This window comes from Urocitellus parryii, chromosome 1 (assembly GCF_045843805.1).
Source record: "Urocitellus parryii isolate mUroPar1 chromosome 1, mUroPar1.hap1, whole genome shotgun sequence".
In the NCBI taxonomy this organism is placed as follows: domain Eukaryota; kingdom Metazoa; phylum Chordata; class Mammalia; order Rodentia; family Sciuridae; genus Urocitellus; species Urocitellus parryii.
The window spans coordinates 84,173,550-84,190,024 of record NC_135531.1 but is presented as its reverse complement, the minus strand read 5'-3'; the positions used below and the strand labels follow the sequence as shown (position 1 = coordinate 84,190,024).

At 33.0% G+C, this 16,475-nt stretch overlaps 1 protein-coding gene across 4 annotated transcripts; it reads left to right on the top strand.

The window, feature by feature from the left end:
* The first annotated feature begins 1,699 nt into the window (after positions 1-1,699).
* Nudt12 (nudix hydrolase 12) lies at positions 1,700-16,053 on the top strand. 4 transcript variants are annotated; one of them, XM_026395040.2, is made up of 8 exons: positions 1,700-1,794; positions 2,338-2,431; positions 4,385-4,596; positions 5,247-5,836; positions 8,550-8,717; positions 10,504-10,617; positions 12,691-12,890; positions 14,002-16,053. In XM_026395040.2, exons 2-8 carry the CDS (start codon positions 2,360-2,362, stop codon positions 14,110-14,112), a joined length of 1,467 nt encoding a protein of 488 aa, XP_026250825.2. In that variant the 5' UTR covers positions 1,700-1,794; positions 2,338-2,359; the 3' UTR covers positions 14,113-16,053. The 4 variants fall into 4 exon arrangements, with proteins under 4 accessions (XP_026250825.2, XP_026250827.2, XP_026250826.2 ...); XM_026395042.2 differs by lacking the exon at positions 2,338-2,431 and having other exon boundaries at positions 4,389-4,596; XM_026395041.2 differs by lacking the exon at positions 2,338-2,431.
* The last annotated feature ends 422 nt before the right edge of the window (positions 16,054-16,475 follow it).

The window sequence follows — 16,475 nt, the reverse complement described above, 5'->3', positions numbered from 1 at the left end:
CTATACATATACTTAATGAGAAAAAAGTTGTTTATTATAAACTATTTTTGTCTCCTAAGTGTAGAGTGAATGATCAAATTAGTTAGAACATCACCATTTTTGCAACACCTATAGAAATAGTCATCAATGGCTATTAAAACCATTGGCTCAAAAACTGATAGAAAATTTTGGATGTTTATCATAAACTTTATCAGGCTGACAACATATGAAACCAATGATAAATTACAGCAGAACAAAAAAAAAATCACAACCATACATTGCACACCTATTAATGTAAGGCTATAAGAAATAAGACAAAATCTAAAGACTTCTGTAAATTTACTGGCTTATAAGAAATACAGGGAGAAAGTACACTATATGAATACAACCTAAAAAATTCAGAAAATGGAAAATACTATAATTCATTGTTAATTCAACAAATAAGCTGGGGGATAGGAATGAAAGGATTCTACATCTTAAAAACATAACATTTAATGTGGAGACCTACTTTAGGTCCTGATTTGAATAAAACAACAGGAAACAAAGTTTATGACATAATTGTAAATGTTATATTGAATATCGTTCATATGATAGAATTGTTAAAAATTTAAGTTATACTTATGATACTATAATTATATTCTAAAGTGCTTATTCTTTAGATATATATTAATAATCCCAAGAAGTTTATCCTTAAGTATTTATCAATGAAATAATAAAGTGTCTGGAATTTGTTTCAAAAGAATCCAAAGGGCTGCAAGAACTGTATATTAATAATTGTTGATGCTAGAGTATTAATTCATGAGGGTTCATTATGTAATTTATCTAACACATTGAATACAAAATTGGGTATTCCAGTGAGATAACTAAGTAGTATTTCTGATCTCCTATCTGATCACTGAAATCATTAAAGATTACTACTCAGAGAAAGGACAGAACAGTTAGGAAAACAACGTTATCAGCGGGTATATGCGGCTTTCCTTGGGGAAGGAGCTTCCACAGCGTAAAATCCGGATAGGAAGCAATGACGATCTTAAAAGACCCTTATGGATGTGGCTGATTGCCAAAGAACAACCTCTGGTTTGGGAGTACCTAAGCTTGTAATCTCAAACTAACAAAAATTTCGTAGTTCGGCAGCAATGAAAGCACAGAAAATGAAATACATAAATAACAGCAACAATAACTGTAATGTGGGTGCCGGTTCTATACTTGTTACTTTCCGAAAAGCTTTACATGCAATATTCTAGTTAAACCTTACAAGCCAAGGAGGCAGGTACTGTGGGAGTTTGATACATACGTTTTAGAGGGCTACTGAATGCGGTAGACATTAGAACACCGTACCATTTTCCACGTGAGGTGAACTGAGATTTTACAGCAGCCAAGACCTAAGTAACTTGGTTCGGCCAGTATTCCAGGTTTAGATAACACGCAAAATGCTTTGAAAAACTCAAATGCATTGATCTGTACTGGCTGAGGGAATGTTGGGGAGCTGGCTGGGAAATACTGGAAAACAAAACCGTTTCTACAGACCTACAGTTCTCAGGTAGCCCGTTCTGGGCGATCCACACCTCAATAAGAGAGGACCCACAACCTGCGGAGTCGTCAGCCCGGTTCGCTCACGCCTCCAATCCGGAGCCCCGCCCCCGATGCGGAACTCACGGCAGTGACCTTTAAACTACAACTCCCGCCAAGCCGCGCGAGCACACCGGACCTCCGCCGGAAGTAGGGAAGGTTGCCTCCGGCGCTGGGGAAAGTGAGAGCTGGATTTTCCTAGTCCTTCTACTGTATCCTGATTGCCACTACTCAGGTCACCCGTGGGTTAGTAGCAGCAGCGGCGAGTTAGTCGACCCCAGGATCCCCTCTGGAGGCGGTGACCAGTTCCCCGGGTCCCCAGCTCGGTCGTGTGGCGCACCTTGCGCTGGGTTGGCGGGCGCCTGCGCGAGAGCCCCGGCCCGGGCTGCTGCGGGGCCCGGAACCAGGCGGGGGGTGCAGACGGCCCAGTGGCTGGTGGATCTTCCAGCCCAAGTTTTGAGATGGGGTAAAAGTAACGCTACTTTGGATGTGATTTCACATTTAAGACGGAATCTCACAGTAGTGGCAAGAAAATAAACCATCTCCGTTTGGAGAGGCCGTGCTGGGGTTTTGCCTAATTGGTTAATTGACTGTCTTGACTGCCCAGGGAATGGAATTCGTTAAATAATGGTTGGGGACTTCAGTAATAGAGCCATCTATGAGGTCTTGCTCTGTCCCACTGGAGCCATATGACCTTGGGACCCGGGTTACACATTAGTAAACGTGGATGTTTGTTTCATTAAAATCTAAGTCCATTTAAATCTAAGATTCTTTTAAATGACCTCCCAGAATAGTTCATGCTCTTCTTGGAATGCAAGGGCAGCACTTTATCCTGCCTTTAAATCCTTACCTTCTACAGGACGTGTCAATAAGAAATGAAAAGGTAAATCAAGCAGTAGAGCTGGATGTCAGATTTTCTGTGCTTCTCCGGAATGAGAAATGGTACTATTTCGAGATGACTTTTCTGTTGAAAAAGCTAAGGGGAGCAGGGTATATTTTTTTCACTTTCTCTTTCCAGAGAATACTGTATGCATAAACATTGCATTAGTGATAGTGAATGACACTATATTTTTGGAGGTCAATTTTGCAATCCCTTGGTGGCCTGTGAGGAGGATGAGGGAATGACCATGACCTTAGAACAGGGGACAGTGAAATAAAACCAATCCTCGCTGAAGAAACTGAAAAAAAAAATTATGGAAAATAAATTTAAGGCTATTTGGAATAGAGACCACACAGGAGTCTGTTCAGCAGTGCTCAAAAATAAAATGTTGAAAAGTTATAGCTTTTGTTATTCATAATACTTTTAAACACATTTGGAAACTTCAATTGAAAGTATCAAGTATCGGAGGGTAAATCTAGGGTAAAACAAAAGAAATAAAAAAATTGCTTTCTGATATCATTAATTTGTAAATAGACTTTAAATATTAGTTTGTTTCATTCCTGTGAGCAGTTTTAACTGATTTATACAGTTATAAAATAAGAAAGTTCACCTTTAGCTCATTTTTTTCCTAAACTTTTTCATACTGCACTACAGAATTGATCAGGTAGACTGATGTCTGAGAATCTAAGAGACAACAGCTTTCAAAAGTTATGTGTTATATATAACCTTTTATTCTCTTTTTCCTAAGTGCCTGATTGCTTCAGATAGTTCCAAATCTTTTAATAGCATTTCATAGAAAAAAATATGTCTTAAAAAATGCTTTGAGAATTTGATAGACAATTGAAACATGAACCATTTTACACAGAAAATATCTTGGTATGTGTCCCGCCACATGTAATTCATGATTAGATAGCATTTATTAAGAAGTATGGGGCAAATCCTCTTTTTTTTGCCCTCCATTGAAACATCAGAAAGAAAAAGCAAAGTTGATGATTTGAAAAGATTCAGGGATTCAAGAATACCAGAGTGACTAACAGAACTTGTGTCCAATAATAGACTCAAAAATTTGTGGTCATCTAATTTGTGACAAAGATAATACTGAAGTGCAATTAGACATAGATGGTAGTTTCAAGAATAGTTATCAGATGCTAAGCACATTGGTGCACTCCTGTAGTCCTAGCTACTTGGGAGGCTGAGACAAGGTGATCAGAAGTTCAAGGCCAGCCTCAGCAACTTAGACCCTATCTCAAAAAATAAAAAAGGCAGCAGATGTAGCCTAGTGGTAAAGTGCCCCTGGGTTTAGCCCTTAATACTGGGAAAAATTAACAACAAAATAATAGTAATGATTTATATAAATTATCTATTCAAATACAAAATACCTTAATCTAGCCTACTTCATAGCATAAACAAAGTCATTATCAAATGGATTGCAAAATTAATCATGTAAGGTAAAGCAGTAAATTGCTTATATGTGAAATGTAGAAAGCTTTTGAACAATTATAGGATCATAATTTCTTTGAGGGCAAAGACCTATATCTGATACCATAGAATCAGACACTACTATTTGTCATCTGCTAAAAACCTCTTTTTATTTTTGTCTGCTTTTATTCTGTCTTTCTTGTCCCTTCACTGTAATGAAATCTCTGATCTGCCTCAGATACCTTCTCTTGTTTGTGAGGTTACTGGCCCCCTCTCCCAAGTCTCTTGTATTACTAAAACTCTTCGTACATTATTTTATATACCTTCCTGAGGACATATGGATTGAATTACAGTTCTCACTGATAACAATTTTGAATTGTGTACTGTAAGGACAGTTGACTACTGATTACCTTTTGAAGAATATATTGCTTTGAAAACTATTACATTATTCTAACATTAGCACTCAGATAATGTTCCTACATCACTACAAAAACCAATTGCAAATGATATTTTCCCCCTATTTTCCTTATTTTTAAGGAAGAAATGTCTTCTATAAAAAGAAGTCCAAAACAGGAAATAATTTCCGAATTTCTCAGTTCAGCTGCTGAAGGAGATATTGCCAAGTTAACAGGAATACTCAGTCATTCTCCATCTCTACTCAATGAAACTTCTGAAAATGGCTGGACTGCTTTAATGTATGCTGCAAGGAATGGTCACCCAGATGTTGTTCAGTTTCTGCTTGAGAAAGGGTAAACATTTTTAGTTTCTACTACCTGAAAGGACTTGTGATTTAAAATTTCTATGTTACATATTTCCTTTTCTTGTAGCTGAACTTATGTTACTGGGCTAGTAAATAATACATTGACCAGTTTGTTATTCAAGAATAGAGCATAATTTCTAACTAAAAACTGTTAACCTCTTTTTTTTCCTGGTTCTGGGAATTAAACCACACTTCTTATGTGCCAAGTAAGCCTTCGTCCTCTGAGAAAACATCCCCAGCTGTAACTTTTATTATTGAAATAAAATTCCTTCCTTCTTAATAGTAAAGCAAATTTATGCATAATCTTTTTCTCACAAATAAAAATGCAAATCTCATTATGACTACCAATGACTTTAGAATATTGTTATCCTTATTGAACATAAAACTAATGCTTTTTTATAAGTAATTATCCAGAAATTGTAAATGTCCACTATCTTTACTATTTCATTACTTATAATTATTAAGTGATTTTTTTAACATTACTAATAAAAAAACTGCGTACCAAAAGAAAGAAATAATCTATAAAATCATTAAAGAGAGGCTATAATGTGTATTTGGAAATATTTTATTGAAATAATTACCAGAAAAATGTTTACTTTCTATTTTATTTTTCCTCTCCAATTTTTTTTTCATCTGTAGGTGTGACAGATCAACTGTCAATAAATCAAGACAAACTGCACTAGATATTGCTATATTTTGGGGTTATAAACATATAGCCAACTTATTAGCTAATGCTAAAGGTGGGAAAAAGCCTTGGTTTCTAACCAATGAAGCAGAAGAATGTGAAAATTATTTTAGCAGAACACTACTGGACCGGAAAAGTGAAAAAAGAAATAATTCTGACTGGCTGCTAGCTAAAGAAAGCCATCCTGCCACAGTTTATATCCTTTTCTCAGATTTAAGTCCCTTGGTTACTCTAGGTGGCAATAAAGAAAGTTTTCAACAGCCAGAAGTAAGACTTTGTCAGCTGAACCATACAGATATAAAGGATTACTTGACTCAGCCTGAGAAGATCACCTTGATTTTCCTTGGAGTAGAACTTGAAATGAAAAAAAAGCTACGCAGTTATGATGGAGAAGTCCCAAAAGAAGAGGAAGATGGATTGATTGCCTGGTTTGCACTAGGTATAGACCCTATTGCTGCTGAAGAATTTAAGCAAAGACATGAAAATTGTTATTTTCTTCATCCTCCAATGCCAGCTCTCCTACAGTTGAAAGAAAAAGAAGCTGGTAAGAAATGAATACTGCTTGCTTGCATTGGTAATAATCTGGTTTTTAGAAAAACCAGGTTATTACCAGATGGAGTTAAATTGTATCTGCAATTTCCAGGAGGCACATTTTTTCTACTAAGCATGAAACTAAGCTATCTTCATTAGAAACTTCCAAAGTTTTCCCTCTAGACCACTTGGTTATATTTCCTCAGAATTAACCTTAATGCCTGATGGTTGCTTCTCATTCTTTAGTGTTTAATTCTTCAGCCCCTGCTATACACTGAACATGATGGCACAGATCTCAACTGTTTTCTTTTGTATTATTTTCTGTCGCTGGGGATTTTTTATGACATGATAAGAAGTAGTATTTTATTCTAATTGCCATTTAAATGTTCTAACCTGACATTTTGTGTGTTTTATTTTTTTAAAAGAAAAACCTCATATTAGTGTGTTTGTAGAGCATGAATTATAGATATATAGCTAAACTGTAGAAGTTAGGAGTCCTGTGTTAAGTATTGCCCAGATAACAGATTGCTTGCAATATAACAAACACATTTGACCAATGGCTTAGATTAGATGGTGGCAGTAGAGATGGAGAGAAAGGGAGTGTTTGAGATATTCTGAAGGTAGGACTGATAGCTTTATCTGTAGATTGAGACTATTATAAGTGCCCTTGACTCAGGCACAAATTAAAGTGCTAATAGTAGCGGCTTAGGAGGCTGAGACCAGAAGATCACAGTTTGAAGACAATTCTGTACAACTCATAATAGACCCTGTGTCAAAAAAAAAAGGATTGGGGATAAATAGTTCAGTGATACAGTACCCCTCAGTACTGAAAAAAGAAAGGAAGAGCAAGGAACCAAGGAAGGAAGAGCTAACAGTAGAGGTGTAGAAAAGAAGGTACATTTAAGATACATATTTTGGAAATAAGATCAGTACTACTTGCTGATGGATTGAGTATGGAGTATATAATAAGAAAAAGAACATGAATGACTACTAGGAGACTGGAGTAATTTGATATATAGTAATGTCACTGTTTTTTTTTCCTTTTTTAAAATTCTAATTAGTTATGCACAACAGCAAAATGGATTAATAATAATGGGTGATAGGTAGAGCAAGGAAGGTAGGACAGACTTGGAGGAAATAAATCAAGAGTGTACTTTTGTGTATGTTAAATTTTAGAGAAGGATATTGGAATCTGAAACTCAGAAGGGGGCTGTACTGGAGAGGCGAATTTGATAGTTGTCAACACAGAGATGATATTTAAGTCCAAAGAAATTACTGAGATTACTGATTGAGATCAAGGAAGAAAAAAAGCTTCAGAATTATACCTAAATCCCCCTAAATTTAGAGGTCAGGTTTAAGCAGAAGAGTCATCAAAGGAGATATAGTGGCTATAAGGTAGGAAGAAACCAAGAGAATATGCTCCTAGAAACCAAGAAAGAATATTTCAAGAAGGGTGAGCTCAAATATGTTGAATCCTGATGAGAATTTGAGTAAAATGAAGACAATTTGTTTTAAAATGTCTTCGATTTTGATATTATGAAGCTATTGTTGAGTTTGACCAGAGGAATATCAGTTGGGTGGAAGGAACAGAAATCAAATTATGATATACTAAAGATTTAATAAAAGGTTAGAAAGGGATCAATTATTAATATTCACATTCCCTTACATGATATGGTAGACCTTGGATACTTCCTTAAAGGCTGGTGTGGTATGTTTTATTCTTTATCTAAAACTGAAGAAAAAGTTGACTTTAAAAAAGAGAGGGGGGAAAAAAAACTCTTATTTGAAGCTATATGTATAATTTTTTTTTCTATATGTATAATTTTAAGTTCAAAATTATAAATGACCTAATTTCTTTTTTTTAAAATTATTTTACAAGTAAGGAAACTCAGGACCTTACTAACTTGCTGTATAACACAGTTACTTCTTTGTGTTCCCTTTTCCAAAAACTAAGGGTAATTTAAAAAGAAAATTTATCAGTCATTTGAAATGTAGTTTCTAGTTTTATTGCCTCAATTGTAATAATTTGAGTCAGGCCATGTTAATTCTTTCTGATGTGCCAGTGTAAAGGTTACAGCCAAAATGTACATACTATAAACGTCATTAACCACAAATGTTGTGAATATAATGTGTTTTATACTATAAGGAGTCTCCAGTTGAAAATAGGATGTGTTCTACCATGTCATGGACCAGCATTAACTTAGTCACCAAGAAGGAGAGTAGAGATAAGTTTCTACTGATATCTCCTTTATAATTCAAGCTGACATTAGGAACTTTCTTTGTAGTTTTGTTGCTGTGGTTGAAAGTTAAATGCAATTTTCTTTTGTTATCTGGAAAGTTAAATCTTTTACTTCAAAAGAAAATATACATCATAGAAACAAAAACTATTAACAAAAAATGTACTAACATAACATAAAAACAAATACCAAACAACTATTAACAGAAAAAATACTAACATAATAAAAAATACTAAAACTGTTTCTGAATATCACATGGATATTCAGAAAATTATGCTTATTATAGCTTAAGACATTATACCTAGAATAATATTGGCCAAATAAATATATTGTTATATTGTGTGCATATACAGATATGTAACAACAAATCCCACCATCATGTTCAACTATAATACATATAAAATAATGTGGAAAAACAAATGTTGTGTGTGTGTGTGTGTGTTTACAATTTTTTATTGTTTACATTTTTTTGGTGCTTCTTTTTGAAAGGGGTTGTAGCTCAAGCAAGGTCTGTCCTTGCCTGGCACAGTCGATACAAGTTCTGCCCAACTTGTGGAAGTGCAACTAAAATTGAAGAAGGTGGCTACAAGAGAGTATGTTTAAAAGAAGACTGTCCTAGTCTTCAAGGCGTTCATAATACATCATATCCAAGAGTTGGTAAGCCTTTTGTTTTATAGTGAAATTTCAACCACCTGGAGTCATGGAGAATTAGACATTCTTGAAAAACAAGTTCTTTGAGGTGCTAAAAGATTTACCTGTTTATTAAAATATGCTTGATTTAACCATTAAGGATATAAATATTAGCCAGGCGCTTCAGCATGCACTTGTAGTCCTAGTGGCTCAGGAGGCTGATACAGGAGGATTGCAAGTTCAGAGCCAGCCTCAGCAATTTAATGAGGCCCTGAGCAACAAGACCCAATCCCTATATAAAAATATAAAAAAGGCCGGGTATGTGGCTCAGTGGTTAAGCACTTTCATAATTTTCAGTATTAAGACATGATATATAATTAATCATTTAATTTTGTTAATCATTTTGAATTTGATGTGAAATTCATAATTTCAAAAGTCAGCCAGTCTGACTCCTTTATGGAGAAAAAAAAAAAAAAATTCAGTGCCTGTTTGAGGCCTTACCAAAGCAGTACAGCCAGGAGTTAGCATCTCATTCTAGTGTCCATTGTACCTTCTTTCCTTCTAATTACTATTTTGTGTCTGTAGGTTTGGAAATCTGATAACCTAGTCCTTTAAAACCACAAGAACCAAGTAAATAGTGCCAGGCACAGTGGTGTATGCCTATAATCCCAGCAGCTAAAGAGGCTGAGATAGGAGGATTGCCAGTTCAAAGCCATCCTTAGCAACCTCAGGCACTAAGCAATTGACTGAGACCCTGTCTCTAAATAAAGTACAAAATAAGGCTGAAGATGTGGCTCAGTGGCCAAGTACCCCCGAATTTAATCTCTGGTCAGCCCCACAAAAAAGAAAACCTAGAAAAATAGATAGACTCAGCAACACTTGAGGAAGTCTCCAGGGAGTAAAATGTATGGCTTAGTGACATCTGTTTTTGTTGCTCAAGAGCCTTTTAAATTTAATTCCTTGTTCTCAATCATCATCTAGTAAAGATCAATGACTTCTAGAGAGAGGAACTATTATTTACTTTTTTAAAAAATAATTTAAACCCAATCATACAGCCACATTAGCTTTCAAAAACATCTGTAAAGGGGCTGGGGATGTGGCTCAAGTGGTAGCGCGCTCGCCTCGTATGCGTGCGGCCCGGGTTCGATCCTCAGCACCACATACCAACAAAGATGTGTCCGCCGAGAACTAAAAAATAAATATTAAAAATTCTCTCTCTCTCTCTCTCTCTCTCTCTCTCTCCTCTCTCACTCTCTCTTTAAAAAAAAAAAAAAAACATTTGTAAAGGATTAGGATGCAAAGTAGAGGGAAATTTACTGTATTAATTTGTAAGATTTGAATTTTTCCCCATGCCTATCTATGTATTACCTACTCTTTCTCATTAAAAAATAATATTCCTGGGGCTGGGGTTGTGGCTCAGCAGTAGAGTGCTTGTCTAGCATGTGCAAGGCACTGGGTTCCTCAGCACTGCATAAAAATAAATAAATAAATGTCCAACTACAACTACAAAATATATAGTAATAATAATAATAATAATATTCCTAGACTACCCTAAGTACAAAATAGATGTTACTAAGATTGGGGGAAGGAGGACAAAAATGATCTTCCTTTAGCATACCAACAGTATTCTATAAAATTTCTCTAAGAAACTCTGATCAGCCACATCAAAGCAGAAAAAACCAGTCTTATAATTATGATGAGTCTTGTTTCTACAAGAGATATGTTATCCTGCCAAACAGTAACTTTACACAATGAATCTAAATTATTTTTTCCTGTCCTTCATGTATCTGATATTTTTTATTTTTTTTAACAGATCCAGTAGTAATCATGCAAGTTATTCATCCAGATGGGACCAAATGTCTTCTAGGCAGGCAGAAAAGATTTCCCCCAGGCATGTTTACTTGTCTTGCCGGATTTATTGAACCTGGTAAGCCTCTTCTGAATAATTTTTATAATTTCATTTAATTTTTAATTTCCAAATAAAATTTTAGATGGCATTTGAGATATAATCTCTAATAAATTATCATGTTATAAACTGGAATATTTTAAAATATTTTAATCACTTTAATGATATAATTTAAATGAAATAAATTTCATATTTTTGCTAATATTATAATTTTGTTTATTAAAAATGCTGTATTTTCTATTTTATATAGATCTTGGCCAAGTTATCTAGATGGTTTACACCTCCCTTCGGTACTATACTTAACTGTCACCTTTGCAGAGAAGCCTTACGTGATTTCCCCTAATGTATTAGTAAGGCCCCATACCCTACATTCATAATCCCATAACATCCTGCTTGATTTTTCCCTACAGCACTTTACATTACCTAATATATGTGTATATTTACTTATTTATTTTCTGCTCTTACTAAAATGTCAATTCCATAAGAATAGGAACTTTATTTTAATCTTTTCTATATCTCAGGAGCTCAGTAAGGATTTTTGGAAATAAATTAATAAATTAATTAATCAATGTCTATTCACAACTTTTTATATTAATCTACACTGCTAAGGAATAATGGTAAATCAAACTATAATAGTATGTAATACCAGACTCTGTTCTGGAGGCTTTATGTTTATTAAATCATATGATCTTTATAAAGTAGGTACTATACTAGCAATTTTACAGATGAGAGCAATAAGGCAGATCACTAGTAAGTGATAGGAAAAGTATTCAAACCAAAGCAGTTTGACTTCTGAGTCTTTGCTCCTAATTACTATGCTTCCACTAGTACTAGGTCAATTTTTAACTGCTGGGTAGCATTCTATATATATATTCATATGAATATGCTACCATTTACTCATCCTTTCTGCTGTGAATTTCAAGGTTCTTACTATTATGAACAAGACTACAATGAATTTTTTTATACTTCTAATGCATACCTGTAAGAGTTACATAGAATATATACATGGAGCAGAATTGCTAGCTATACATGAGCATCTTAACCTTTTCTAGACTTTGTCAAGTTACTCTCCAAGGGTTGCTGCCAATTTATACTCCCACCATTAGCAGATGAAATGTTCCATTATTCCACATCTTCACCAAGTTAGGATTTTCATTTTCAAGGGTATGAAATAGTATGCCATTGTTTGCATTTCTGTTTCTCTGCTAATGCAGCTTTTATTTTTCAAATATGCATATACATCCATTTTTTTCATTTTAGATTTTTATAGCCTATTTTTTTGGTTGCTTATCCTTTTTCCTTATTGATTTTAGTAATCTTTAAATATGTATTATTTGTTAAATTCTGATGATTATGATATTACAGATATCTTGTATTACTCCAAAACTGTATTTTCTTTTGATAAATATGTTTGTAATTTTTGTGTAGATTTATTAATGTATTGAAATAGAAAGCTAAATATTACTATATATAACAAAAAACTTCTAAATTTACAGATAAATTTTAAATAAATAAATAAAAGCATTTTTTTCTGTTATACGTCTCAATTTCAATAAATTCCAGAAATATAAAGGACATTTATAGGCATCATTTTATTTTATGATAGCCAAGTCAACAAAATATTGAATTTTATCTTTTGTATAATGAGATGAAAAAAGTTCTCTGCAGTAATTGTTTGACAACTTTTTTTAAAGTTTTAAGATTTTAATAAAGAAAGAACTATTTGTAAAAGTCATAAAAGATAATTTGGAACTATTTGGTGATAATCTATAAATGAGATAATATGTTTGCATAATGCTTAGCTAACAGTAGGTGATGTATAGGTTTAGACTTTATAATTATTATTTGTAAAATGTAACTGACAACAAATATACAACTTTGTTGACAGTTTGATAATCTATACGTGGGCGTATACTTTTAAAAATAATGGAGTTTTTTTTTGTTTTTTTTTTAATTTTGCACTTCCAGTGTAGTATTAGCAATCTTTCAATTGGGTTTTTCCTCAAAGTGCATTTCAAATGTTTGCACCATTTGGAGCACAAAATGTCCAGAGCATGTTCATCAGCAACTTGTTCTTTTGCTCCATTTGATTAGGGGAGACAATAGAAGATGCTGTTCGGAGAGAAGTAGAAGAGGAAAGTGGAGTCAAAGTTGGCCATGTTCAGTATGTCTCTTGTCAACCATGGCCAATGCCGTCTTCCTTAATGATTGGTTGTTTAGCTGTGGCAGTGTCTACAGAAATTAAAGTTGACAAGAATGAAATAGAGGATGCCCGCTGGTTCACTAGAGAACAGGTAAAGTTCAATTTAATTTCCTTCTCCTATTGATTGTTCCCTGACAATATTGGTTGGGCATGCAGCAAAGAAGCATATTTTCAACAAGCTGAATGAATCCACACTTTCTTGTTATTCATGGATTACAATCTAATTGATAATTGCATATAGGAAGTGTATGTTTTCATTAATGTATCCTATTTTAACTTACTCTGTGTGATTTTTCTAGTAATGATGATTCCATGTTATTTCAAATTTCAGATATGATTCCTTCTAATTAATGATAACACCTTTCACTGGACTTAATGTACATAAACTTTAGCTCAGAGATAAGAAACAAGAATATATTCTCAGATATTTTATATTTTAGTTCATAGCATAAAATAAGTAGGCCTCAAAAAATATCAGTAAAAATGCTTAAAGCGTTTGAAAACTATTTATTTTGAAATATACTGAAGGACAAAAAGGATATAACTATGTATAACAAATATACACTTCCAAAATCTTTTTAAAACATCTCTAAATACTATAATGAAATATGTTACTTTTCTGTGTTTTGCATATAACAAAGCATTTGTATAAGAAACAAATGGAGGACTGGGTTGTGGCTCAGCAGTAGTGTACTTGCAATAATAAAAAAAAAAAAGAAACAAGCAAATGGGCATTCTGCAATAGTAGACCTGAAATGCTTTCTAACTTTGTCCACATAAAATTAATTTTATTTTATACTTAACCCCAAAAGGTAGAGAATGGCTTATTGTTTTGAAACTTTAGAAAAGGGAAGGGAAACATTTCCCAAAGGTTGACTTTATTTTGAAATTAAGTATGAAGCACAAGTTGTTTTTTCATAACTTCATTTTCATAAGGAACTGTGCCTTTCTGGAACATTATAAATTGAAAAACTATTCAGTGAAGCAATTAAAAATGCTATACTAAATTTTAATATAGTAGAATGTGACATCTATTCTAAACATGAATACTAAATTTTGCATGTTGAGAATAGGTGTCACATTCTACTATTTTTTGTCACTATAAAACTCATCACATTTTGGTTGCATTATATAAACATGGAAATAGTATTTAACTGCTACAGTGTTGAAATCCTAATGCATTTTATTATGCTTTATTTTAGGTTGTGGATGTTCTGACCAAAGGGAAGCAACAGGCATTCTTTGTGCCACCAAGCCGAGCTATTGCACATCAACTAATCAAACACTGGATTGGAATGAATCCCAATCTCTAAATCAAAGAAATAGTCTTTGTTTGAGTGTTATTTAATTTCTAATGCCACTTACTCCCTATGTGAGATTAGAAATACTCAATGCTTTTTAGAATGTAATAACATGAAATGCCATATTGGGCTTTCAAAATATTTCAAAATGTTCTTTCCATAGTTAACCACAGAAATCATATTTTTATAAATTACAACATTGCCTCAGGATTGTGTTACATTTGGGTCAACCTTTGAATTTTCGGGTAGTTTGCTTCACAATTTTTTTCTCACAAAACCGTATTTCTAATAAGAAAAATTATGTTATATAGAAATGTGAGTAAGCCTGAATTATAGTGCCTCTTATAAGCATTAGATTGCTCATTAAAATTCCTTATTTGAAAACTGAAACAAAATAATTTTAGTGAATTTTGAGCCTGCATTGATTTTCAGTCTTTTTATTATTGTAAAGGCCCTTTAAGTTACCAGTATCTGATTTTCCCTCATTTTCTCATTGCAGTTCCACTTATTCTTTCCTTCTGGTTCTCTTGTTCTAGCAGTGGTGCTATTATAGTGTTGCTCCTAGTCTAATTTGACCAGTGTTAAGAATTTTTTGATAAATAACTCTACAGGTGATCTTAGGATACCATACTTAATGGAAGGAGAGCTAACAAGAGAACATACCATTGTCTAGGACCCTTCCTTAAACCTAAAGTTAAAATACACCTGTTTATATATTATTTATACCTAAAGTTGTTCTTAATCAAGATTCTCTGCTTTTTCACTGAAATTAAACATATTTAAAAAGAATTGTCCTCAAAGGTAAGATATTTAATAAATTCCAGGTATAGTTACATATTCAGTTAAAAACACTGACTTTATTTCACTTCATAATGAGGGCTGTATCTGTGTTAACCAAAAAATTATATAATCATTACCAACAATGTTTATAATGCTCAAATACAACATCTTGGTTTTGACATTATTTCAACATATTCTAAGGAGACTTGATAAAGTAAGTATATTTTAGAACTGAGTAAGAAAGTAAATTGTGGTTGACAGTTTTGCAACATAGAAATTCATATTTTACAAGGCTATTTTGAAATCATTTTAAGAGGTACATTTTTATAAATGTACAAATTTATATAATTTGGCTCTTTACTATTATATTTTAGAACTGGAAGAGATCTTAGGGGTAATATATGTATTTCATTGCCCTTATTTTATAGATAAATAAAAAGATATCATGAAAGTTAAGTTTAATTAATTGATAAAAGTTACATAAATAATTATAACCCACTGTACTGTATAACCCAGGGCAAGATTCTCCCTATAATAGGAAATAGAAGCTATTACCAAAAATGTATGTAGAATAAATTAAAAGAAGGGATGATAAGAATAAATTTTCCTTACCAAATATTAAAACTTTACATACAGTACTAAAATATATTTAACTTAAATAAGATAACTTTCTCAAAGCTTTATTTTGCTAATGAATAATTTTTTAGCTAATTGATATCATAAGCCAAATTAAGACCTACATAGGACATTTATGTTTATAATAATGTTGCAGTTACAAAACTATGTAAAATGATGTGCCTTGGTTATTATGACATATAATGACTTGAGGTTCAATTTTACTCTAATGAACTTTTAATACTTGCACATTCTGACATTACATTGTAAAACCAAGGATTTCCTCCTAATGTAGTATAAGAAGGTAAAATATAAAGTGTTGACAAATGTGATTATAAATTAAGTATCTGATATTTAATCCTGCACTTGGGGAAAACCAATATGTAAGTAAATTATTATTTTAATAATTATTCCTAAATTGCTAACCTCTGAGAGGTAAATAACTACATGTAAATAGAAAGAATAGCCAATTAAAAATGGTATCTGTGTAAGTTCCATAAATATATTCTAATGGAAATGAATGTAACAGTACATTAAAATATTTATTTTCTGTTTTGAGTGATGTGTAATTTTAATATGTTTTGCCACATGGAAAAAATCCAAATTTCAGATTTTATCCCATTTAGTATTGATGTGTTGACAAGCAAAGGTACAAAATTCTTATTAAAACTTTTTCATATTTGGAAGATGTAAAATTTTAATATGAAGGCCAGGGATATAGCACTATGGTAAAGCATTTGCCTATCATGTGTGAGGTCCTGGGTTTTATCCCAAGCTCCTCAGCACTGAAAAGGTAAAAAAAAAAAAAATAGGGCAGTGGAGAAAAAAAGAACATAGAGGAATAAAAATTCCCTTTGTGTGACTCTGAGGGATAAGAACCAAGGAGAGAAATGGAGGGAAACGTCTAAGGACCAATAGAGGAGTGATGGGAAATCTAAACAGTGTGAAGAATTAGAAAGGAAACAGAATAGTACAGTGCA